Source organism: Corvus kubaryi, unplaced genomic scaffold (genome assembly GCF_017639235.1).
Source record: "Corvus kubaryi isolate FWS band 111438036 unplaced genomic scaffold, C.kubaryi_AGA036_p1.0 37385, whole genome shotgun sequence".
NCBI lineage: Eukaryota > Metazoa > Chordata > Aves > Passeriformes > Corvidae > Corvus > Corvus kubaryi.
This window is the reverse complement of record NW_024581127.1, coordinates 26,092,857-26,113,422: the sequence shown is the minus strand read 5'-3', so window position 1 is coordinate 26,113,422 and position 20,566 is coordinate 26,092,857. Positions and strand designations below refer to the sequence as shown.

General features: G+C 39.3%; 1 protein-coding gene across 1 annotated transcript in view; it reads right to left on the bottom strand.

Moving 5' to 3' along the window:
• Positions 1 to 1,551: 1,551 nt before the first annotated feature.
• NSMCE2 (NSE2 (MMS21) homolog, SMC5-SMC6 complex SUMO ligase) overlaps positions 1,552 to 20,566 on the bottom strand; it is a 130,818-nt gene continuing 111,803 nt past the window's right edge. Inside the window, exons 5-7 of the mRNA XM_042036308.1 lie at positions 5,594 to 5,679; positions 5,149 to 5,255; positions 1,552 to 1,961 (exon numbers count right to left, since the gene is read on the bottom strand). Of these exons, the coding sequence (XP_041892242.1) occupies positions 1,841 to 1,961; positions 5,149 to 5,255; positions 5,594 to 5,679 (314 nt within the window). The 3' untranslated portion in view covers positions 1,552 to 1,840. The remainder of the gene's footprint in view (positions 1,962 to 5,148; positions 5,256 to 5,593; positions 5,680 to 20,566) is intronic.

Genomic DNA, 20,566 nt, shown 5'->3' with positions numbered 1-20,566 from the left:
TGTGCAACACTTGTGGCCATGGAAAATGTATGTAAATCTTTGCATCTGAAAACTTGGGAGGCTGGTTATCACTAGGGATTGAATTAGATCCAAGAGGACAATGTTAATGCACCTCTGCCAGAAACTGCAGAGCTTGTTTAACCAATGGAAGTTTCTGTTTCTGATTGTTCTGCTTAGAAATGGTCTGAGAATAAATTTAACCACAAACTTAAAGATAAAACAAAAAGGACGTTCCCGCCCCCCCCCTTTTTTTTTTTTAATGCTACTGTTAACATCCTCCCTTGTGGTATTTAACTGAAAATTGGTGAACCACCTTAAAAACTATAGGTTTGAGACCTGAGGTGTCTTTAAAAGGATCTGATTTTACACATAAAAATACAAACAAGTACATACTGCTCAACCACTCCCAGTCTCTTTCAGCTGTTTCAGCTGGGCTTCCATGGCAGAAGCACCCACGCTCACTGCTGAGTTGTGAAAAGATGGACCTCGAGGGTTAGACCTCATAATGAAAATTACCCATTAAGTGTTTTGAACACAAAAGCCCAGTGCAAGTAATAATGGTTCAGTTCTCTTTTTCAGCTATGAAATCAACAGATTAATATTCTTCAATTACAAAATAACTATTTTCAGCTTGAAGTGGTTTGTACTCTTAAGTGCAGTTGTAGTTAATAATGGTTTGTGAAAGGAGAGCTGTTAGCAAACAGTAACCCAGAGTGAAAACCTTAGCATATGGGTACCTCAGCTATATTTTACATGAAATGTCAGATTGTAAATTCAGAAAAATTACATAGGAAAATACCATCTAGCCCACTAAGGATTCCAAAGCACAAAGAAACCTGTATTTTCTGCTTACATATGCCAAGAGATAATTGCCACCTGACTGCCAAGGCAGCTCCTTTTACCTATGGCTATTTCTAACTCATGTATATAGTGCCTTATCTGCTAGATGTGTTCAGATCAGTTGAGGCAATAAATAGTGTCACAAAGTTTAAGTTCTTTTCTGGATCTGTGCCCAAAAGCATAGATGCCTGAATCTTATATAAAATGAGATTAACTGCTTTTCAATCCAAGGCATATGGTTACAATATATTTGTACTATTTACAATTTAGTTATTGGAATACCTCTGTAAATAACTGTAGTCTTCCAGCCTACAATATTAAGGTAAAGCCTTCTGGGACTCCCAAATGCAAAAAGCCTGAATCAAATGCTTCTGAATTTCAAAAGAAAAGCCTAGGTTAGGGCAGAGAGCTCAAAAATTGTAAGAACAAGGCCAAGATCCTCAAAGCTGAGTGGTTGTTTTCTGTGTCCACAAACAAGGTATAAGTGTACAACACTTTCTGAAAATTCATCTTTGAGGTTTGTGTTAAAACATGGGCATAGTCCCAAGCACTGAAAATCCTTGGTCACAGTGCCCTACTCCAAGTAGTCCCAGTAGTTCCAGAGACAGTAACAGAACTATCTGCAATACAGAGCAACACATTCACCATTACATGCTGGCAGAATCTGCATCTCTAATATGCTGAAGAAACTAGCACATTGACAAGTTTAAATGCTGCAAAACATGCTTTATTTACCAAATGCAAGCTTTTAGAAATTCAGAAAGGTAGAAAAAAGCCAAACAAGTTAAACTGGAATTCCTTATATTCCCGAGTTCAAAAAATGCTTTCAATTACAGTAGAGACCTACAATTTTGCTTATAAATGAAACATTTAACGATGATTTACCTATAAATGAAACACTTAACAAATAACAATCAGTTACACAACCTATGTAGAATCAACAACTTATCTCACAAGACCTCTAATAACAAATTTTCTTTGTGGCAGTAGCATATCCAGCTCACGTGTCCAGTGTTGACCAGCTTTGTTTGTTCTGACTGTCAATCACTCTTTTAAGTGCTTCATCTAGCACAAGATCTGATCCTTTTACATCAACATGGCTACAGCCCATTTTAGGGCATCTGTTAAAAAGAAAAGAGAGACTTCATTAAATTGGAAGAATTGTATTTGTCAGATATAGGATTGTGCATAACATCTGCTAGCTAATTTTTTTACCTGGGATTCACTCTCTCTGTCAGTTCCTTGTTACTTCTTGTCCTGTTCACTAGCTTTGTGTGGGAAAAAATAAATCTATCTCGACTGGTGGGAATCATCAGCTGAAGGAAGGAAAGCAGGAGCACAGCGAGAGATGGAGCCTCTCACCTGTAGATCACTCTCTTGCTTCATGCACACAAGCTGCCTGCATCAGCAATGATATCAGCACTGCACAGACACCTTTCTGTGTTGCTTTCTCTCTTTGCAGTCCTCTACAAACTGCAGGTAAATACCTCTTCCCTTACTAATCTGCAATGGAGAAGTATAATCTTCACTGGCAGATAAATGGGGAAATTATTTTCTAGGGAAACAGATAAAAGGGAATAAGTCTTGCAACAACTGACTGGTGATTCAGCGGACTATCTAGTTGGTGTAAAAATCAACCTGACATTTTATGAGCTGTGAAAGCTCAGAAAGGAGAAATGGGGTCAAATTAACAGCCTCTAGATGATAATCAAATACAAAATGTCTTACAACTACTTGAAACAGCCAGATAAAGAGAGCAGGGTGAAAGATATTCAGAGACCAAAGGTCATTTTCCTTTGGCGGTGGCCCAAACATGCACAGATGGTACCTATAGTCAGAAGTAACACTTTTCCTGAATTTTTCCTCTCATAGGAGTAACTTTTCTCTGAGGTGCTGAACTTATTTACACTCAGTACTCATAACTTTTACTCCAGACTTGTCCACAGCTTACTGTGTTTGTCATAGATCAGTCATTTAATTGCTCTGTGCCTCAGTTTTCCCATTTATCACCTTAATACAGCAATAGCTTGCCAGATTAATGAATAACAAGTGCTCAGAAAGCTTCCCACATTTCCTGTAAGCATTAGTATGTCCTTCCAGGCAGTGGAAAATACTGAGCAAACCAAGAGACGTAAGAGTTGCCTCAAGGAGTGTGTGACAAGTCTATCAGCACAGGGCTGTGTGTACGTCAGCTGACGGGCTGGCAGGCACTGCACTGCACTGCCCAGGGCACTGAAGGGATCCTGTGGATTCAAACTGGGAAGGACTTGGAGGAAACAGCCACTCTGTGTCTCCAGAGTGAGCAACAGCTCTGATTCCAGAGTCAGGATGGTGAGGATCCCATAGCCATGCCCTGCTCTGCCAGGACACCTGCTCCCACAGGAATATCCCTGGCAGGAGCACAGCCCAGCAGCAATGCCTTGAGAATGGGATAATCAAATAGGGAACTTCTTGCAACAGCTGGCCTGTCTTACCACCACAGCAGATGACGGGTTTTCAAAAGTAACTGCATTTTCATGAGAAAGTTTAAAATTACAGTAGGTTGGTCAGACTGGGCAGAGAAAACCAAGGAGTCCTTCTTAATTTAGTTACAGTGAAGCTGTGGCATTGCTGTGTGTGTGCTTTTCTAGCACACTGGAATAACTGCTGTAAAAATGGTAAGGCTGCAAGCTAAAAGCTCCATATTAAGAACTGCCAGTGTTCAGACTCCACAAATAACTTCAATTTGGGTATAATAGCATTTAAAGCGATCTTATATGTGTTGTACAGCTGATAAGATTTTTTTAACTCCAGAGTTTCTCTAATCTTCCATTTCTTAAAAGGTAAAATAAAATTCATGTGACTCTATTTGTTTTTCAGCAGTGCTGAAACTTTTGATCCACTACAACAATTTCTCCTAAATTGACATTCTTTTGATGGATTTAACAACACAAAGAAATATTTAGATATGAACATCCTAAATTCAGTTCCATATCAGAGAAGGTATTCTTGTCATGGTTTTGGGCTGCTGAGCACATGCTTTTTAGCCTCTCCCTATCCTCCAGAACACTCACTTTCCTCCAATTTGAGAGCTATTTCCCAGCTCCTGTTCATTTTTCCAGCCAAGTCTCTGTCCATCCATGTTGCTGGTTTTGTTGTTATTCCCAGGATATTGCACCCATTCCACATTTTTCCCTACACTTCGTAACACAAGTAAGGTACTTCCATCTTGTTCTTCAAGCTGTCTTGACACTGAGGTAGTGGCTGGGTTTCCCAGCTGATGCTTGGTTTTATAGCAGTGCTTTCCTGTAGCAGGGAAGGAGCATGGAATAAAACCTCCTGCTCCACTTTTGTAATCCCCAAGGAGGACTGTGTAGAGCCTAAGAGAAATGCCAGAGCAACAGACGGAGGAAATAAGCTGCCTGTGGCATTATCTTTAGGGAAATCAGGTTGCTGGTCCCTGACAGACCTTCCTGAGAAAACTGCACATTTATTAAAAAGCCCACAACTGGTAAGTTTCCATGAAATCATCAGCCCCAGAACATGAGGCTCTAGCATAAATGGTGTAAAAACAAATGTGAAATCAATGATGAAATTATGTCCTCTCAACTTGCTCTAAAAAGCGTTAGTGTTCGAGCCTCTTCTCTTTTTCATCTTTTTTTTTAATTTTTTCTTGAAATCATTCTAATTTTCAAATTTACTGTGGAGAATTTGAGGTTTAAAAATTCAGCTGTTACATCTTTTCATTCAAAAAAATATGTCCCATGTGGAAAAGACTGCTTTCGTGATATAAGGAAAGAATTATTTAACTGCATCACAGTAGAAACTGAACTGCACTATCTGATCACATTCTTAAATTCTGTTCTACCTAAAATTTTGTGGTTTATTATTTCTCACTTTAACACTCAGTTGTTTTCATATTTCTTAGCTGTATTGGAATATAACTGCAAAAAAAGGTTAATGGAGGAAATTTTTTTTCATTAACTTCAGGGCTTGCTACGTAAGCAGTGGGAACAAAATCAACAACTAGATTTTAGGAAACTGAAGTCTCTCTTTGTTGGTCATGGCTATATGAAATCTTACTTCTGTTGTGCAGTTACAAGTAGCTGTAACTTACCCACACAATTCCTGAATATTTCCTTACACATTGTTTTCATTAAAAAGAAAAGCTCCTTCATGTGTCTAGTACTAATGAGGAGACTTGGGCAGACACTGAGGTTTTACTTCCTGCAGCCTTGCCAATCCAAATACATTTCCTAGAACAAGTGGAGTAAAATTCCACTTACACAGCAAAGCAAACAGCTTTTCCACACATTCTTTTTCACTTACCGGACGTTTTTCTTTTTCTGCTTTTGAGTCTGGATCATTTCTAGAATGGCATCTTCTTCATAACTATGTCCACAGACTTTGTTTCGCACTGGCCTCTTCATTGTCATCTGTATTCAGTAAGAATTGATTTAAAGGAATGGATAATGCCCATGAAAATGCTGCTTCTGAGATTTTATGTGAAACAATGGGAAGTGTGTTTGCCATTCATACATGGCATTCTATGTATGGAATTAACAGGATGAGGTCCTGCATGGTAAGATGCATTCCTACTTACATGGGTTTTTTTCCCAAGCAACAATGTTCTTCTCTGATAATGCTTAAAATTTATACTATTTTGTTGTTAAATATATTGTTGCTTAACAGGTACTGCATATTTGTAATAAAAAACCAATGAAGAATATGAAATAACTATTTCCTTATTAGTTACTGTAGCAGTGATACATACCTGGGTAATGGGACAAATAAAGTTCATCTGACTTCGAGTCACAGCTATATCTTCATCAATTTCTTCAATGGTGTCATTACCATGATCTGATTTATGACAAAGTAGAATGGAAAAAAAGAAAAAAAAATTATTTCATATTTAACATAGATTGCCAATACTTAAAATAAGCTAATAAAATCCAACATTTGCCAAGGACTATCTCACAGTGATATATAAAATGCCACAGCACATTTCTGCACCAGTCCATGAACAAGACTGCAAAAAATACTGTACGATAATGTCTTGTAGAAAATGTGGATTTTTATATTGTAACCACTTTGTGGTTTTGTGTGGCTATGAACAGCCAATGCTAGAAAGAAAGGCTGGGAAGGAGAGTAGTCTGGCCTGAAGATATGCATAACCTTTGGTATTTACTATTCAACTTCACCAAAGCCCAGAAACACACAGATGAGTCCCCAAAACCTAAGAAAGGATGAGGTAGAGCAGATCTGGCAGTCCTCCCCTCAATATCAGTTTGTGTTTGAGTGTCGTAAGTGGGCTTGCTGTATAGCCTGTACATACTGTATACACTTTAAAAGGAATTTGTACTGTTTATCATAATGCATCATTTATAAAGTGATGCTGCTGTATTTTGGTAAGACTATAATTAGTGAAAAACAAAAGCCAAAATTGTTATGGACAATAGAAATGCTATTGAAGCAACCTTAAGGAGGAGGGGCAGAATGAAATACTGACAATTCCCAGAAAACACCCAATGGCCCAATGCCAGGGAATGAAGGGCAGACAAAGAATAAATCCACCTAGAGCTGGAGGAGGTGCAGGCCCCCACCTTTACCAGAAGAAGAAAGCAAGGTATAAGCAACTCTGTGCTCCCAGGGGCACACCAACTAGTGTTCCATGCAGAAATTAATTAGCCAGAGTCGAAAGCTGAGATGCAGGAGCAGCTAACGAAGAAACAAATATATATATATTTATATATATTTATCTAGAGAGAGGGAGCTAAGTATAGCCATAATGAAATGTATACATGTTGTTTTATTTTCTAGGTCTGCTCTGTTATTGTAAATCTAGGCTTTTAGTTGAATGCATTTGTTTATCTTTTAATCTTATCTGGTAATAACAGCAAACTTAACACCTTGCCATAGCTTTCCATTCCTTTGGGGTACTTCTGCAATGCCTTTGCAGCAGGGCCCTGGGGTGCAGTCCTCAAGGTGTCCCAAGCAAAGAGAACATTTTTCTCTCTAGCTGCACTCCAAGGGAGGAGTGAGAAACACAAGTGAACACAGAGAGTTTAGAATTAGTTCGTGATTTGCTTTCTACAACATCTCAGCTTGGTTCCCTGTGCTGCTGTTGCACACTATCAGCCAATCTTTGCATCCCTGGTATTCAGTCTTCCACATCTATTAAGGACCAGTGTTTCCTAACTTATGGTCAGTCCTGCGTGCCTGTGTGATACCATCACCTTCCGGATGATACCAGCAGACATCACCCGTGGAGCAACCAAAACCTCTCACACCCAACCTAGACTGAGCTCGCTGCCCTGTGAGCCAGCACAGCTCTGGCTAGGGGACTCTTGGCATTGATGTTGCAGCCATTGATCCACCACAGCACCTCTTGGTATGCCAGGCCTATTTCCAGATCTTTTCTTCCTTCTTAAAAGAGCTTGCTCTTCTTTCCATTTCAATATTCCAAGCATTCAGGAATGTTTCTGACCCAGGTACTGGGGTTGGAACTAGATGACCTGTAAGGTCCCTTCCAACCCAAACCATCTTATGATTCTACTCCTGTGAATACCACGGGAATACTCAGGCAACCATCAAGAATATTTCTGTGTCTTCTACTAAGGTCTCATTCAATCAACAGGGTGTGGATTCTGGGGAAAAGGAGCTCAAATGTCCAATGTCAATCATAGTTTCACAGCTTTGATCTCCAAGAATATTAACATATCTTCATCAAATACTGACCACTTAACAAAGGCAAACACTTGCAAATCAGAAGGAAAAAGTGGGCACAATTTAACTGTAAATACCAAAACTGCAATGATATGGACACCAGAAATGCACTTGCATTAGTCACCAGTTTTCAGAAAAAAATTCTGTCACATATTATTCTTAGATTGCTCATAAATATGGTTTATTCTATCATAAGCACACAGTAGTTGAAGACAGTAAAACTTTTGGAGGGAAAAAGGGTTTTTTAATTAAGCTTTTGAAACACAAAGCAATGGGTGAAATCCCACTAAGACAGCAAGGCTAAGCAATATTGAAATTATTGGTAGGTGGCAGCTTTGACATGGGCTGTTTTACTTAAATATCATAGTGATTTTTTTTTCTGTAAGTAATGACAACAAAGAACAAGAGATTCAGAATGTCCTTAAATTCATGTATCTGCAAATTTTGACATACTGCAGCTCTAATCTTTCCTGTGGAAAACATCTAATTTTTCTATGTTGTACTTTGTTTCAACCCATGAACTTGGCATGTAATTCCAGTGTACCAGGGCATAACGTCAGTCAATGACATTAGAAAGAATCAGTAATAGCAAGATCTAGGACATGCAATTGCTTACAAAAGATGATTTTTTAAAAAAATCAATATGTAGGTACCAAGGAAGGTGGCTGAAGTTTTAAAATGTGGGGCTTGTGCCTGTGACTTTACTTCTCAAGCCCAACACTGTAAGTTATGCATGTAAGTGGCTTTTTCTGGAAGAGTATTCACCTGTGCAGCACCTTCTGACTTTGCTCATCACTTCTGTGTATGCTTACTTAGGTACAGACACAAAAATTTAGCAGACTGTGGTGAAGCATCCAAGTTCAAAAATATGAGCTCAAGCTTGGGTACTGGTGCTTGAGCTGCCCCTGAAGGCCTCAGGTCTCAAAATTATGTGAGCTAAATCCCAGGCTGGGGTAATTTTTTTCCCATACTGGCTTTGGAGGTGATTCAGATGCCTCATTTAAAGGTTGAAATTTCTTGAGTTGAGACCTAGTCCTTGTAGGTGGGGTATATTAATCTTCTTGGATTCAAACTGTCCTCTTGCTGCAAGCTTATCTTAAATACTTCAGCTTGCACTTCATTTGCAATGATTTTGTATACAGTCTATCATAGTGGGGCCCTGGCTTCTAGAGGTGATCACTGTCCAAATGAATCATTATTTAAAGCATTTCCTTTTCATAAGCAGCTAATATTTTTTAAAACAAATATGCAAGACGGGGATGATGCAAGCAATACCTCAAGCATGTCAATAACAAATTAGCATAAATCAGATAAACCACCCACAGATTTGTTGTTATTGCTTGATGTTCTACATTACAGGAGAAGAAAAGAAAGTAACTTTTTTCAATAACAGTAAATTTTGCAGAGATTACACAAGACACATATACATCCTAAACTGGTCACTAAGATGCTCTAAACTGTAGATCTACATCTATCTGTAGATTCATATTGGAAGATGTTTTCATTAAGGTCAAAGGGATTTTTTTACCAAATGAAATGTATTAAAATTTGGAGGATCTAAATTGCAAGCCTGACTATTCTACAGAAAGAAATAAAAATATTGAATCATACATATTTCAGCTAAGTTTAGGTTATATTTTTTAAAAATTGAATTTTCCTCGCAAATTAAAACCAGATGCAGAAAACACTAAGTTATTGTTCCCAAAATTGAGATGTTGTCTTAAGTAACAGAAGTGCATACATCTATTTTGGTAGTCTGAGAGATCACATTTTAAGTGCCTTAACAGTTTCTAGTTTTCCATTCCAGCCAACTGAAACATGTTATGAGTATTAGTAACACATTTTCTATCTGGCTATCCCAGCAATGATGTTTACAGCTGTTGCAATGAAACTGCATTCTTATAAAGATATCTATTTTTGGTAACATATCATAATGAATTTTGCAACTGCCAACTGTTTTTTTTACTTATTCAATTTTAATTAAAAGCTGGTATTAATTTATATCTCTATCACTTTCATCTCTTTATAATATTGTGACTAACATGCCTTAGCTCAGTTTTTACTTACTCTGCTGAGAGAGACTGAGAACTTTTAGGCCAACTTTTAAAAATAGGAAAACCATAGTGCAGAGACATTAACTGCTGAATTGTGAATGATACTAAGCATAGATAATACACATGTTAAAAAAAACAGGAGAGGAAAGATCCTCTCCACTGCCATTGTTATTTCTACAACCAAGAGACTACTGTCTGCTCACTGCTCCCAGTGTCAGCAATGCCCTCTCCCCAATTTCTGTTTCTCTAACCTGATTCTCAGTGAGTACATCTTGCAATGTAAATTCAGTTGACTTCTTTCCTTTTGTGTTGGGCTGTTCTGCCTTCTCACCTGCCACAGTCAGACACTAATCCTGGGTATCAAAGGGTAACGTTAAGCATGTGGGATTGAGTCTTTGTAAGCCTGAGCCACCAGACAGACAAGGTCTTGGCTCCCAAGAGTGTCTATTGTACTGCTGACTCCATAGAAATAACAGCAACTCATCCAGGCTGGGAAAAATCCTATCTGTGAGAGCTCCAAGAAAAACATGAATGTTATGAGGGCAAGTCGGATGCCAAGTGTTTCTGCCAGTAGGGCACAGAAAATAATGAAAGGGGGAGGTGAAGGACATCATCACATCCAAAAGCTGTGCTCTAAGAGTCAGAGCCATTTGGGGTGAGGAAGGGCCAGGGCCAAGTCTAAAGGAAGGACCATGGCAATTCCCAGTTGTGAGACCACCATGGGTAATGCTTGAAAGTGGGTCAGCATGCCCATCGCTGCTCTGAATTTGGGATAGCCTTCAGTCCAGAGAAGCAGACCAAAACAACTGTCCAATGTCCTTCCTGAGGGATGGATCTGCAGTAAATGCTGTAGGACAAGTGAAAGAAGAGGGGAAGTAGAGAGTAATACCTTCCTGGCAAACTCTCCCAGTCTAGCAATTTGTGACCAAGGACTTCCTGAGTCAGAGTTAGTATCTTCATGCTTAATAAGCCCTGGAGTTTTCCTTCAATGAATTTGTCTAAACTTGGAGAGGGGAATTTCAGCCTGGACCTTTCAGCTTGATTAGAGACAGTTATCTTTGCTAGAAAGATTAGCAACAGTTTAATTTTCCTTGAAAATTACCGCAGAGGCTGCAGGTTACAGTTTAATTTGATTTTTAAGAGGGAAAATAAGGTGTGCAAGCTACAGCTGCAGTCAAACAGTTCAAAGGCTTTCTGCTTTTTGCCAGAGGCATGTGATAGTTTAATTTGCCAACCAAGTCAAACTAGGCTTTGCATTGAAGTACATTACAATTTGATTACTTGCTGGTGTTGCAATACAAAGTTGATCTAAGGAAGGTGGCCTCTAACACGTTGCTCCAGATTGCAATTGCAAATTTACTTGCTCCTGCCCAGGCCAAGCAACTTGCTGGTAATTTACTGCCAAGTTCTTTGTATGTGCCCTGTTTGACAGATACTTGTGTAAAAAGCACATGGACGTGCATCTGGTCAATCAAAAACAAGATGACAATCCTGTAAATATAAGCCACTCTTATTTTCCTGGAGAGTGAAATACAAATTAGGTGAATGAATTAGCAAATTTTTAGTTCCTTTACGTAATAGTGGGGAAGGAAAGGATAGTGTCTTGCACCAGGCAGCAATCCTCTAAAAACTCCTTTAATGCCATCAAATTCATAGCACTTGTGTATTTTAAAGTATTTTGTCCCACTAAGCTACAGGTCTTTTAAAATACACTATTCTAAATGGAAGTACTGTTCCCATTTTACCCTTTCACTACTGGGTAGAGCTGCTTGATGCCAGTTTTCCAGAATGGCCTTAAAATTAAGAGAAACTGTGATTTGATGGAAATGTTATTGGACAACTCTTACAGAAACGTAAGTGAAGGAGATTGAAAGACGCAGCTAGATAAAATTTGCTGTTTAATATATTAATAATAAAATGTGATTTCAAATCCTAGGGGGAAAAAACCAACAAAAACTCCAGAGGTGCCCTGTGAAACCTTCAACTCACACTTATCAATGTGAGAAGAGATCAACTTTGCCTTTAGATTCTGGGAAATTCAGACTGTTGTGCAGTGGGAGCTGTGTCTCTAGAATAGAAAGGATATCTTTGATTATAAACCACACAACTCAAACAATCTGGTAGGCAAACAGAGAGGCAGCTTTCTTGCTCCCTCTGTTATTGCAAAGAAATGTGAGAAATCCACACTTCAAGGACCTTGGACGACATTTTAAACTGCAGTTTCCTCATTGCTGCTGCCTGGACTCAATCTGAAGAAGCTGCTGGGGGAGATGAAGATTATCTAAAAAGATGTCATGAAGGCTCATCAGTAAGCTCAGAGGAGCTGCTATTTCTGGAAAACCTAAGGTGGTCATATTCTTCCATCTTAACTACTATCACCCACGATGACATGTAAACTTAGGAAGCAAGTTAAGCACCAAAGACTTGCTGAATTAAACCAAACTTATAAACAGACTGCTTAAATGACCAGGAAGCTCTAGGTCTACATAAAAGTGTGCCAGGCATGTGACAATGGAGCACCAATACTAAGGATGCCACAGTATGAGCAAAGCAAGATGAAAACTGGAATATCTTATGAGGAAAAAATATATCAGACACAAGCTACTAAATTGCAAATATATGTAAAAAACATTTTTATTACTTGGGCTTTCTCCTGCTCTTCAGAAGAAAAAAGGCAGAGCAATCACTGCTTCATGCAGTATAATTTCCATGCTTAGAGAGAGAGCATCATTTCATGTATCAGAGATGAGAAGAGTATCACATACATTTAAAAAATGAAGAAATTCACTCCAGGCACATGAAAGAAAAAGTTGCAAAAGATGCACCAGGAAAAAAAAAAGCCTACCATTTCATTAGAAGATGAACCACTTTCCATTACTAACATTGTGGTCAGAATCTGGAATGTCACTGATGCAATGCTAACCATCAAATGACATGAACGTGTAGGGCTTGCCTACACAGGGAAGTTGTTGCAAAATAAGCGAGGGTGTGAATACAGAATGCATTAACTACTTGGCACTAACTCAGTGTGTGGACACTCCTATTCTGCTAGGAGTGCCTTTTGGCTGTTTAGCCTAATCCACTTCCACACTGGACTTGAGGAAGGCACTGTTAATCCTGGGCTGGAGTAGTGAGAGGACAGCTGTTGGTATTGACAGCAGAGGGGAGCCCCATCCATTTATGCACAAGTCCCTAGCAGTCCCTGGATGGTCTATTCTGTAAATTTAACTCATATTTTCTCAGAACAATCCATGCCAAATATTCTCTACAAGCAGAAATCATGTCTATGACATCTCTGAACAAAAGGTAACATCATGTCTCTTGTAACCCCTGTGGCTGGGAGTCACTTTGCCTATTTCAGTATGTCACTTGTGCATTCTTGTAGACATTCACTTCTGAAAAGGTGAACTGGTGACGGATTTTCAGGTGGAACAAGCTTCTGCTAGAATATGCTCCTGAACAGAACTGTTCCAGGGTAACAGAAGGACAGAAAACAAAAAGAGCAGTGATGGGGCAAGCACACTAGGCAGCAGTGGTCCCTAGCAGTCCATCCAACAGGCTGCTATGGAACCAGTGAGCAGAAAACCCCCCAGTTACCCCAAATGATCATACCCCTAGAAGATTATCATTCAGATTACCATTTCAATCTGTCTCTTCACAAGACTTTTTGACAAAGACTTCACTGTTTTCCTATTCTAAACAGCTCTCTGAAAACATTAAAAAACACCTCAGAATAATGTGCCCTGGTGCCAGGAGAGTTGTGAATACAGACACATGGAGTTTGTCATGTGTTGGGGCACAGGTAGGAATATTTATGAGCTATACAGTGAGAGGGATAAAGCTGTAATCCCTGAACACTAACCTGTTGATTTTTTGATTGGCAATAATGACACCGACTCAGCAGCTCTGAAACTGCACAGAAAGCACAGGAAAGAGCACTCTGTCACCTTTGAGAATGGGCAGGTTTATAGTACAGAAAACCAGCTCCACTACCCCCTTCACCCAAAGGAAGGTGGGAAGGCACATGTGCTTCTCTTTATCAGGAGAAGACTGATGTATAATATTGCTCTTGAATGACGACATGAGTACAAATAAGAAAATGTGAAAACAAAATGGTGGGAACAAAATACTCTTTTTTCCACCCCCTAAATGCTGAAGCACTTAAAAGAATTTTTCAGGTGATATATTTTATTTTAAAATTAGTCTTAATGAAGATAGCATTTGCAATTCTCTCTTAGTGATGCATTTCAATACTTCACCGTGCTTTCTAAAATTCTTACTTACTTCCAAAATGAATTCACTTAATTTTAAAATGCAACACCAAGTGAATATAATTCAATGTGCACTGAAGCACTATATATATCCAAATAACCTTTTGAGCTTTATTACTAGGATGTATAAAAAGAGAAGTTGTGTTCATCTCCCAAGCTTTTCTAATAGAAATATTTTTTTTCCCGGTATTTTGCATATAAACTTTACCATTCCAGTTATTCTGAATTCTGCAGCTTTGCACTGCCTGAAGTACCTCTGGGATGGCCTGTCACTGCTTCAGGCACTGGCTGGGTACTTGCTTGGGGCTGCATCTCCTGCTCTGCTCCTGCCTTGGTTGCCAGCCCACAGTCCTGACAACCCCCTTAAAAGAGGAATTTTTCTAAAGCCACAAATCGTTTGTAGAAGTACTAACACCCAATTCCTTCTTCTCTTGAACAAAAAGCACCATAGAAAGAGGTCAATTACACTACTGTGACCATTTCATTGGTGGAAAACTGAGGCACAGGGCAGGAATACATCCAGAACCACCAGCAAATTATGTGTTAGACCATTGTCTTTTCCATTAGACCACACTGTCTTACCCTGAGTAACTAAGGCTATGAACAATTTCCAAATACAATCTCAGTGAATGCATCAGTTCTACACTAAAAGCAAAAAATACATCACAGAAAAAAACCAATAGTATCTTCTAGTAATTGCACAATGTCTGGTTGTTTATTCTAAGAACACCAACACTTGCACTAGAGAACGCATGATAATTTTCTAGTGTCATATTTATAAAATAATACTTCTTTGCTAAGCTACATAAAAAAAAGAGAAAAATAATTTATCAAAACAAAATAAGAAATAAAACTGAGTTGTCGTTTAGGGGGTTTTTAAAAGGGACTTACAGATCGGCCATTACTCAATCATAAACCATGCATGGTTTTCATTTAGATTAAAGCAGATAATGCATGTGTGTGTATGAAGACATTCTGCATGAACTATGCTGTGCACACTGAGCAGATCTTTATTGTAATAATCCTCAGTAAATGTTCCCTAAAAGAAAAAAAAAAAAGTTCCTAATCCAAATATACAGAGCATCCTCCAAAACAATGTCATGGTGGGCTTGTGCAGCCAAACATAATGTTGTCATTGATTAGGAACAGCGCAGCAATGATTTTTCTCAACCTGTCCTGTGATGTAGGATTAGGCTTCTTGAGTGGCAGCCAGTAGAAAAAATCTAATGTTAGAGCCCTGAGCTATAAGTAGTCATGCATTGGAACTGCAGAAGCCTAGTGGCTTCTGATGGTAATTGGTAATTAATTTTAAGTCTGATTGATATTTATTTTAAATGCCTTTCTGCAGATTCTCATTTGCCAGGAGTGTAACTGGCAGAGTGCATCTTCCTTAATGCTACATGCATCAGAAAACTATTATCATTCTATCACTGTCATTTATATCAAAAAACATGCACTTCTGACTTCACCTTGACATTCTGCATGGTGCAGACAACAATCTAGAAATGACTGTGCTTCGTGGCAAACATGCTGGGATGACTGTGAGGGGCTTAACTGACTAGGCAAAGTCTTTTAAACCCTCAAGGTCTCTCCATGCCTACACTTTCTTCTCCAGATCAGCTTTAATAGGGGAGTGAATTGGGACAGAGAAAGGACTTGAACAGCCTCAGCACAGATGCACACAGCAGCAGAAACAAGAATGGCAGAGCAGGACAAGCAGAACAAGGGAAGCTCATGTTGAATTGATGGGACAGCAGTTGCAGTGTCACTGGTGCTTTGTAATAGGGATAACAAGCACATAGCTAAATCACAGGGCATCCTGCACAGTCTTCATCTTTCTAGCAAAGGAGGTAACATTACACTTGTTGTTTTAGTCTTATAGTCATTACCAGAATGGAATAACATTATAGTTGTCCTCTTAAGAACTATTAACTTTCCTTGCACTCTTTGGTTGGCACATCAGCCCTTGCAGAAACACATACAATCTCAACACATATGCTGACGAAGATCGAGGGTTTATATCTCAAAATAAACAGTTTAATGTAAGTGAAACAATCAAACTGCACTAATTACAGAAGGAAACCAAAACTGAATACAAATGAGCTACCCTAAGGAATCACCTTTTTGTCAGTGCTTCTTTCACATCAGAAATCAAGTACAGCCTTAAAACTCAGAATTTAGGTTAGCTGTGTTGTACAGGTAATTTAAGATTCCTCCTTTTTTACACATTTGGCTACAGCTAGTAAAAATATGGGGGAACTGGGTTCAGTAACTGGAAGGAATGGAAAACTTTCAAGGACTAAATCAATAAATAAAGGGGGTTGGAAGAAAGTTGGAGAGAGACTTTTTACCAGGGCCTGCAGCAACAGGACAAGGAGCAGAGCTTTTAAATGGAAAGAGGATAGATTAGATTGGGTGTGAGGAAGACATTCTTTACTATGAGTGTGGTGAGACACTGGAACAGAGAAGCTGTGGACGGATAACAGCTTACCAACCCCACACCTGAAAGTGTTGGACAGGTCTTTGAGCAGCCTGATTTTGCGGAGGATGTCCATGGGAGAGGGTTGGAACTAGAAGATCTCTAAAGGTCTCTTAAACCCAAACCATCTGTAGTATTTCCCTGATTCCAAGCATTTTATTTACAGATACCAGCCATGGCAGATAACAGCTCTTTGAAATCAAATACCACCTTGGCATGGCATGCATGCCAATACTAGAACATGTAACACAATTTAGAACACTATTTGTTAGATCAAGAAAATGAAAAGCATTTGTAGTAAAAACCACAAAAGGAGTCTATCCTTTTAAAAATGCAACAATAGAAAATGCTAGTCACAGACAATTGGCACAGTTAAGCTCCTCCCACGACAAAACACACTCAGCTTTAACTGAAAAACTGCTGAGATCATACACTTCCTAGAGCTGTCCTGCTAGCTTTTTCATTGCAGAGCTGATCAAGGAGCAGCGCCCCATTTCACATAAAGGAAAACTATATATATAAAGTATCGAAAGGACTCTTCAGAGGGCACATACTTGAATAATAACTATTTCTAGCCAGGGAGTACAGGGGAATCTGGAAAACAGCAGCAAGTGCATCCTGCTTTTGTAAACATAGGAAATGATCACTTCCAAACTTTCAGCTGCTTGAAGTGCTGGCCACCCATACATGACAAACCTAGCAGGGAAGAGTCACCGTGTTAGTGACACCCACAGGTATGTGGAAAGGGCAGTCATTTAGCAGTAAGCAGAGTTCCTTGGGAAGTGACAGTCTTTGCAATCACGCATTCCTGGGTTACTACATTTGGCCTCTGGCTTGTACAGCACAGAGCTTGAAACCAGGAGCTCGATTATCACTGACAATGCTGATCTGGAATTTCAGGAATGGGTTGTAGTGGGTCCCAGGAAGCAAACAGCACTTACGAAGCGAAGAAGCACTCTATGCCTTTGCCAAGAGAGAATGTTATGTTGCTCTGAGATGTTGCAAGAGCATGAAAGCAGTGTGGGAAAAGTGCAAACAGAGCTGGTGCAGTAGGAACTACACACGGAATCACATTATTAACCAGGGAGGCAGGAAGGTGTATGGAAATTCACATCACTCAGTGCCTGAAAATTTTCTTCAGCAAATTATTGAACAATTGGACTCTAAGCAGCTAAAGGATAACAAGGTAATAGGAGGCAGTCAATAAGTTTCTTGACAAATCAAATCACGCTGAACTGACCTAACCGGCTGCTCTGATAGATTAACTGTCCCTGCTGGACGAGTGAAGTCAGCTAACCTACATATCCTGATCTTAAATACAGCTTTTGGTGTTTTCCACATGACATCCTCCCAAGTAAAAAGAAATCAGTATACATCTTCACCCAGATCCAAGAAACAACACAATAATTAGGCTTTCTTCTGATTACCGTTTCTTTCTTTGCTAAAACAGAACACTTGGCATAACAATCATTACAGTAATGCCTAAAAACCATAATAGAGATTAAACAAGATTGTACAAGACACTATGCACATTCATGAAAAGACAATTCTGGCATTGCAGAGCTACAGTCTAAAACAATCAGGACAGACAAGGGAAATATTTCACCAGCACTGTCAGAGATGGGAAACTGAGGCAGAAAAAGATTAGGAGCCTGATTTTCAAATGAGCTCAGCATATTAATTGCTGAGCTTGCTTGAAATTCTGGCCATCATCAACATCATGGAAATCACTAGATACTGAGCTCCTTTGAAAACCAAACTTCAATATGAAAATTTGGCCCCAGAGGTCTTTTGAAAATCAACATCAAGAGGCTTACCCAAGGTCACCCAGGAAGTCAGTGGCAGGGCTGGGAACTGAACTCACATCTTCTGACTCCCACTCTGGTGCATAACTAATGTTGCCCTGTGTTCTTGTTTTAATTAGCTATGGGGAGATCTCAAACCAGAGAATGCTTTTGAAATGAAAGAAAAGAAAACCCTCACAACTGCATTCAGTTCCCTTTCAGAAGCATCAGCACAATGGGCTTCCAGCAACTCACAAGCAGGAGGGATTTCTAGCTTCTTCAACAAGTTTCTGTTTTCCTCAGAGAACATATATCATTTGTTGTTTATTTTTCATATATAAAGGTATTCATTGGCAAACATTTATTCTCTAATTTTTTTTTTTTTTTAATTGCAGTATGCCTGTGACCCATACAAATACTTTTCCAGTGACAAACGAGGATAGCAAAAGGAAGCCTGCAGAGTGCAAAGGTTCCTAAGGATTAGCAGACAACCTCTGGGGCAAGGAGTGGAGACTTATGCTATTGCTTATTATTACTACTTTTTCCCTAGGTAGAGAGAGTTGTTTGAAGTGGTTTCCTTGCTAATGCAGTGGCAGAGAAAACTATTTACTTTGCATGTATATGCGGTTGCTTCAGTACCTCTCCTGCTGTTCCTGTGGAACACCTATGATGCACTGCAGCAGTGCACAAGTTCTTTCCGGAATATCTAGATTTTCCATATTTTCCCTGGCTTTGGCATCACCCATAGGTCTCTAAGTATCTTCCCTGACAAGACTTGGCTGGAGAACTACTGCAGCCATCTCGAGAACAATGAAATATATAAAATTATTGCAAAGGTAGAAAATAAGCCAAGTTTATAACAGCTCCTTTAGTCCAACATATTTAGCTAAATCCTAGATGTGGAATTATTTTGTCAAAGACAGAATAAGAGGTTAGTATTTCTGTTCTTATTTTTTCCATCGAAAGCTTCAGCCTACTTTTCAGCAGAAGACTATAGAGGTTGATCTGTCAGAAGAGCTCTTCAAATGGAGGAGCAGGACATTTCCTCAACTCTCTGACTTTTATATGCTCTCTGTGATCACAGGTGACTCTGCATTCACTGGGAATCTCACTCATAAAAGCCAGTGAATTTTGTCCAGTGTTCCTCAGACAGAAAGCTACTTGGTGGATAGAAATGGAAACTATGGCATGCTGATGGCTGGAGATTTCATAAAAGAAGAGCTGCTGGGTTCATTATTCCCAGATTTCTGTCAAAAGAAGAAAAATGCCTTTCTTCTTTCCGACTTTCAGTCTTGTACCTCTTTAGTGCTATTTTCAAATCTGCTGTCTCCTTTGGGATAGGTTTGACTTAGGTTCAGAACAGAATCTTACTTCTTTGTCAAAAGCTAATTTTCTACTTTTCTTCTTTGTAATTTTCACTGTTACAAGTTTATGTGTCCAGCTGCAAAGTTGTGCAAGTTTAAAAACAACTTTATCTAGAAACGCCAAGAAACACTTCACTAAAGACAAAGCAATAGTTATGGGAATCAAACAGATGGTGGAGTGAGAGTGATTATGTACAAGCAGCATGTTTGTTTCTACAGATTAGCTGGGCATACGGCTTTTACTTACAGAGCATTTTTAGTTTCTTTTAATCAGTAAAAAGATATTATTAGGGTTAGTTTAGTGCTGGCTCAGGGATTACTAGTGTTTCTACAACAGAAGTCATTGAAGGGGGAGTTTGAGGGGAGGCAAATTTGTTTTACAGGGCTCTCTTCCTACTGGAGAGTGTTTCTCATGAAGGGGTGGCACGACAAAAAGCAAAGGGACACTTTGGAGTAAACAAGTGAAGCTGAGAACTAAGGTTGGCAGCACTGGCCCAGCAGAGGGGAAGTGGGTGATTCCAGGCAGCACTACCACAGCTTGGTGCGGCAGCACTCGGAAGGTCCTTGCAGGCACAGGGCTCCCAGAGCCTGCTCCTGCAAGAGGCCTATCTTTCAGGTTCTTTTTTGCCATCTTATCTGTCTCTTGTTTCACTCCACACCCTCCTCTACTTGTACGGCTTTCTCATTGTCTCCTCTTACTTATCTTGGATCTCAAGCATTCTGGGGGAGGGAGCACATCTTTATATAGTAAACAGGCAGTGCTTATGGCACTATACACAGAATTAATAATAACTCATGCAGTATATAAAGTGAAACTTCTTAAATAAGCTCAGTTGTCTAGAAGAAGGGATCTCTTCAGTTAATGAAAAATATTACTGAAAATCTTGGCGTTTAAGGTTTAACTGCATGCTTAAATAAACCACGACCGCTGCTAAACACACAAGTTGCACATTCTGGAATGCCGATTGAGCAGGCTTATGTGGGATCATCCAAAATCTTTGCAAGCTGATAAATCTGAATAATTAAACTATCCCTCATTACAGGTCTCCAAAGCACATTAATCAGGTCT